Source organism: Lepisosteus platostomus, chromosome 6 (genome assembly GCF_059453375.1).
Source record: "Lepisosteus platostomus isolate fLepPlt1 chromosome 6, fLepPlt1.hap1, whole genome shotgun sequence".
NCBI lineage: Eukaryota > Metazoa > Chordata > Actinopteri > Semionotiformes > Lepisosteidae > Lepisosteus > Lepisosteus platostomus.
The window spans coordinates 38,850,093-38,856,791 of NC_142616.1; the positions used below are offsets into that span (position 1 = coordinate 38,850,093).

At 36.2% G+C, this 6,699-nt stretch overlaps 1 protein-coding gene across 1 annotated transcript; it reads right to left on the reverse strand.

Moving 5' to 3' along the window:
* Window positions 1-255: 255 nt before the first annotated feature.
* On the reverse strand, window positions 256-1,665 carry adrb1 (adrenoceptor beta 1). The gene has a single exon (XM_088635744.1). The coding sequence runs from the start codon at window positions 1,515-1,517 to the stop codon at window positions 324-326; it is 1,194 nt and encodes a 397-aa protein (XP_088491870.1). The 5' UTR covers window positions 1,518-1,665; the 3' UTR covers window positions 256-323.
* Between the last annotated feature and the right edge of the window lie 5,034 nt (window positions 1,666-6,699).

A 6,699-nucleotide genomic window follows, 5' to 3' on the forward strand; every position in this document is an offset into this window, starting at 1 on the left:
ATGGGCGAGTTTTGCTTCCTTTATGGTGGGTTTCATGCTGTGCCAACGCACAATGATGATAAACTATAAATTGTTCCGTTTTTTAAAAAAACAACAACAATTTGCTGAACATGATGGATACTCCGCGCTCATCTGCTCAATATAAAACCCAAATATTAAAAAATAAAGTAAACGACAAATAGCAATATCGTTTTGCGATGATAAGAGATTACTCACGGATCTTGATATTTAGATTTTCCACAATAAAATCTGACTAAAGCGTTTTAGGAAGATTTTTCCATCTGTGGCTTTCTAATGTCTATTGTTTAAAAGTTTCCCAGATGTTACAACTGTGATTCTGAATGAGAGACTTTTCCATTCTTATCCAAACTGCAGTCGCTACTTTCCTGTCCGTTACAATCGGACCAGTTTGCTATTAAACTGGGATCCAGGGAATTTATAAAGCCCGTAGAATACCGCGACAGGTCACCAGCGCTAACATGTAGTCTCCTGTCAGCCTGTCTTGGACAGCAGAGCAGCCTTTTGAACGCCTTCCTGAAGTCTGGGCTTCTACAATAAATTATAGGGTTGAAAGCAGAATTGACATATCCCAACCAGTTCAGAAAGACAAAGAGGTTCTTGTCGACTAGTTCAGTGTAAAACACTCTCACTACATTGACTAGAAAAAAAGGTAGCCAGCAGAGAGTGAAAGTACCCATGATGATGCCAAGAGTCTTAAGGGCTTTCTGCTCTTTCATTGCGAGGATCTTTGACTGTCTCTTCCTATTAGGCTTTCCGTTGGGAATGGCATTATTGTGGAACCGACCTTCACATTTGTCAATCTTCTTAAGTTGCTTTTTAGCTTCTCTGAACACTCTCGCGTAGACAAATATCATCACCACCAAAGGAATGTAGAAAGAGATTATAGACGAAGCAATGGCATAAGCCTGGTTGGTAACAAAATCGCAACACTTCGGGTCGGCATAGCATTTCTCAGCAGCCTCATTGCGATCTCTCCACCACTGCATCAGAATGGGGAGAAAAGAAACCATTGCCGATATAGCCCAGACGACACAGACGATCCCTTTGGCTCTGGCTTTAGTAAGCAAGCTTTGGTAACGGAATGGAGATGTTATAGCAATGTACCGGTCGATCGCTATCACACAAAGTGTTTCGATGCTGGCAGTGACGCACAAAACGTCCACCGAAATCCAAAATTCACAAAAGAAAGACCCGTACAGCCAAGTGTCTTGAACCACTAAAACGGCACCAAAGGGAACCACTAGCAAGCCCATTATCAAATCAGCGCAGGCCAGAGAAACTATGAACAAGTTAGTCAGCGTTTGCAGCCTCTGGTTCCTGGCTATTGCAACTATCACCAGTACATTTCCAATCACGATGAGCATGACTATCAAAGCCATGAGCATTCCCATTCCAATCACCCACGGATTCGTGATACCGGGGTCTGTGTAGCTGGAATCGGCTGTCCCGGGGTCCGATTTGTTATTGGGGTATGAATACGGTGATCCATCTCCCATGATGAAAAACACTCGTTGAATAAAGGCGCACCAGAGTTGAGTTCATGAATGCAGTTTCTGACACTTTCCTCTTATTCAGCAGTGCGCAGTGCCTCTGCTCAGTGCTTTAACTTGCTCCTGGTTTCACTCTCAGACAGAACTGCCAAGAACATTAACTAAACCAATGACATCACTGGGCTTTGGGACCAATTGAACAGCGTCTGTCCGCTCCCAGTCCCCTGTCACTCAGGTGAACTTTAAAGCGTTGAAACGAAGAAAAACAAAATCCTTTTAGACTTCGATTTTACAGAAATATATAGTGCGCAAGGGCGCACTGGAATTAGTAAGTCTCCTGCTTTACGCTCAGCGAAAAAAATGGGATGGGAATGAGTTTAGATCGACATAATTAGCATATCTACCATCAATTTTGACATTTTAATTTTCATAGCTGTGCGTCGCAATTCATAGAACATAGCGTACAGTACTTGTGGATGTCGTCGATATCAAACTGATTTCATTGCAATAATATAGACTGCATTTCCAGATTTCTTTCATGCCACCCACAGAGATATCAGAGCAAAGTCCTTTCCCTGCATTCTTTTATTTTTAAGGTACTTTGATAAACAGAGGAATGCGTTTTGGTAGATTTCTAATCAATCGCGTCGATATTTGTCTTCGTACAGTGTAAAGCATGCCTTCTTTGCATTTTATTCCACACAATATATCCTTAAAAGAGATATTGCTATGCATGTTTTACTTTGTGATCCTAATTTACTGAACAATACACTGTACAAAAATCAGTTCGAATTTCCGTGGAATTTTTTCCTGTCGTTCTCAACAAGACAAAGAAAGATAATAGCCTCTCTGAGCATGTCTCCCTTCCGCCTCTCAGGGACAGCAGAATAATGAAGAAAACCGTGCAGAGCTCCTGTAAGTGTGGGCGATGCCAACTTCATGTTTTGTAGCTGTTGTTATTTTGCAACACAGAGATTGTGAAATAAAGAGATTAGTTAATTTATTCATATTTTTCTTTACACAGTCTTTTAGGTTGAGAATAAAATCTGTTAAAATATTCAAACCAATATCCATTTAATATCGTCTGATATCATTTCATCGGCTTAGTAGCTCTATGTCTTTACTCTTATTTTCAGAAATCTTTCACAGGGTTTAACCATTCATTTGCAGTATTACCTATTTTGGGGTCAGCAGTTCAAAGCAATGTCACAGTTACCTCCCAGTTCTGTTTTGTTACCATTTCATTCTTTCAAAAGTGTCTTTTTTTCAAGTGTGTGTTAAATAAGTTCCATATTATGGAATTTAATCGGAAACAAGAGAACCATGAAAACCTCAGTGCTTCATGAAATTTGGGGGAAAAAAATGTTTTATGACCAGACTGACAATTTGCTTATCTTCTGAATCCTAATTTGCCACCTTCCTTTAACTGCTCTTCATAATTAATGTGTGCATTATATAGTGTTCAAAATTGATTGCAAAACAGATTTTTAATAAAACCAAAGTTGTATTATCAAATGATCTGACTCTCTCTATTCCATCTATCCACAGTTTAATAATAATGACAAAAGGAATTGGTAAAGTACACCTTGCAATTCACAAAACCAACTCAGGTTAAGTACATGAAAAAACCTTTAAAAGTTACTTAGTTTTACTTTTATGGGTTTTAAACAGTCCATGATATTTAATTGAACATCATTATTCTGAGTAAATATGTAATACTTAAGACTTAAATGAAGAAAAACTAATGTGTTTTTGATAGAAAACTATAAATGTACCACTTAAAAATCATGACTGGCTAATCTGCAAAAAGGCCCATTATTCACTTTTTCCCCGATGTTCCTGTCTAACGTTCAAAAGTGAAACATTTCGCATCCAATGTTATTCAGACATTTTCTAATAATAAAGAAAACCAACTATGACTGTTTATTTACCATTACCACATTGGGTGATGGGCAAAAATGTCCAAAATCCAGTTAGAGCTGTTTTGTTTGGATTCCTCCAGTATATTTCTTGCTAAGGGATTTAGGAAAGGAGGTAATTTTGAGTAAGCAATTAAATACATTACCATTCATTAAGCACACTGAAAGGAACAAAAAAGAAACACTGAAGCCTTCAAAGACTCGATTAGAACTATCACACCGTCTTAAATTTTATGTGTATGCTCCCAAAATCAGAAACTTCCAAAGTTATTCCCATCATTCTTACTTTGCTATAATGTAGAACAACTCATATGATCCTGTTTGCTGTTTTCTCTAAATATTTTATTTTCGCAAAATGGCTTATTGGCAGTAGTTAAAGAATAGCAGTTCTCACAAGATTTAAAGAAACTAAACAATTGAGAGATGCATCAAGAAACTGAAACCATCTGTAATTTTAAGGACTCGGTTATGAAAATTTATTGAAAACCAAGCTAAAAACGAACATGGTAGGAAAAGCAAATGCCACAAAGAACAAGCCAAATTTCAAACTACCAAACTATTTTTTAACCCTTCACAATGGGAAACCTATCTGCCACCTTCATGTGTAAATACTAAAAGATTACGTTCTATGCAAAACAAACTATAGGTTGTAAAAATGGGAATATGGATGTCAGGCCTTTTCAATTTATGCTTACATTTCTATTCATTTTCAGTTGCCATTACCTAAAGTCAGGAAAGTTCATGGTATGGAGAGAACACATTATTTAGAGAAAAGTTTTTTTTATAAATCTAAATGTTAATTAATTGAATAGTTCATCCTAGGCATTCTTTCTAATGTCGCCCTGTTGAACACATGGTATATGATTTTAAAGAATCCAAAAGGAAACTACAATTTGGACTCTCTCCTAGAATTCTACTTTATACTACATATGTCCACACCAGGTTACAGAAAATTTGAAACATCTTCAGGTCCAGCTTGCCTGATATAGGCAAATGTTTCATAGAGCTTTGCAGTGATGAAACACAGTACATAATGTTGTTAATTTAAAATAAGATCGCAATCATTATTCTTAATATGTAAGGAATTATACAGTATGTCAATGACTCACATCCGTGTTGTGTATCAATGAAAATAAAAATTGATATGCACTTCAGACATTATCTAAATTTTTACTCCACCAATGTGAAAATACTTTCCTTATTTGCTTTATCTTTTCTTTTAATTTTGTACCATCTCGCAGTTAACAAAAAATACTCATATTGTGCATTTCACTTAGGTAAGTTTTACAAAGTGATACACACAAGTAACTCTGTGAATCCTATACATAAAGTAATGCACTTAATTTTGCTTTTTGTAACAGAAATGTTTAACTTCCATTTATTTTTTTTCCCCAATTTCATGTAATAGAAAATACCAAACTATGGCACTAATGAGTATGGGTTGGACCTGAAATCTTAGAGTAATAATCCATCTTCAAGTAAACATACTCCTGAATTTGATAAAGTACTAGTTAATTGTTCATTATAATGACTCTGTGTTTTACTCAGGTTAGGGCTAGAGCTCAAAGAAATAACTCCTTTAGGTTTGAATGAAAACATAATCCTCTTGCAGATTCATGGTAGCATGTAATATAGAAATCATTGTTCCACAACAAGACAACTAAAAAGCAACTTTGAATACCAATAAGCATCCTCTATTTTAATCCCAGAGTTTATAATGAACAAAAATAGATATACACAGAATACAACTGTTATGATATTTTTTTTGTTGTATTTTTAAAGAAAAAAACACATTAATTCATTCTGAAGATTAATCTCTGGCCAACAAAAAAATGCCTTCATTTTGTATGAGTACCTGTTTGCAAGCCATGGTCAGGCTTTTAAACCATATTCTGTAATACAAACACTCAAATGTTAATATGCAGCACATTTGCAAAGAAAATGTTCTATGGCTTTAGTGCATGGTGGTCCACCTCCAATCCTGGAAGGCAACTGTCACTGATTGTTTCCTTATAAAGTAGCAGCACCCAGAGAACTCAGAATTGGTAAATTGTTTAAGGATTTACATCATTAAGAGATGTGTTGGAATGAATTATTGCTATAATATACTGGCTCTTTAGTGCTGGATTACCCTGTTTTAGAAGAAATAAAACTCAGCTAATTGCGATGACATGTAGATCTGCTTCATGTGGAATGTCAAATTGTTACTAGTAATTAGCAATGGTGGCATGTGGAGTTTGAATAAAGTTGCTTTAAAGGGACTGTTAAATAGTACTGCCACATTAACACAAAGTAATATCTTGTTAATTGTTAAGAGGAGACTGACAGTATTACATTACTCTACACCACATGCTGTTCTTGCTACCACTCACTGACATGGAAAGAAGCTATCACCCTTTCTCCCCAGGGCTCTGAGAATAAGGAAAACTAGAAAACGTAAACCACAACTACACCAAAACAACACAAACAACTATAATAGAACAGCTGTGTTACTGCCAAGTTTCAAAATTGACATTTTTTAGAAGTAGATGCTGACGTGCATTGTGAATTTGAAGAGTTTGATTCATCCTTTGGTTTTTGCTTCAGATAGAACTTGAAGGATTCATTCATTCTCTACGCCTTTCAGCTGCTCTTAAAAGGCTGATTTCATTTAGGTTCTCCTTGAACTGAAAGGAGAAAGCTTGCCTTTATGTAACAAGCCTCCTAATTAATTAATTGCTGACCCAAATGCTCTGTACCACTCACACAATGACTTCACTTGCCACCAAATGGAATGGAAAAGAGCTTGTGAAACCTCCTCACAGTGGAGCATGTGGTTCTTCTCTACCCATTCACTTCTGGTACCAGAAGAGCCACCAAATTAGTACAATCGGAGTCTCACACTTATAATCATATTTCAAGGTGAACATATGTGTTTTCCATCTTCAAATTGCGTGCCCATTAACCGGTAAAGTAATTAATGCTTTTGAGAACACTATGGTCTGTAGAATTCATCTGCAACTTCAAACACCAAAATATCACAACAGTTTTTACAGGAAGCTTAAAAAAAACAATCAAACATCTGGACCTCGTATTAAGACTTCCATTACACTGATGGAACCTGATTGTACTTGGTGATTGAGGAATAAGTCCTTTTAAGTGGAACATATGCTTTGAGCAAGAAAAGAACCAAGATAAGGAGAACTTTCACATTTTTAACCTGCGGTTTTCTTTTCTGGAGTAACAGAAAATTGTTGGGTGTTTTTTATTAAATGCGAAATATGTAATTT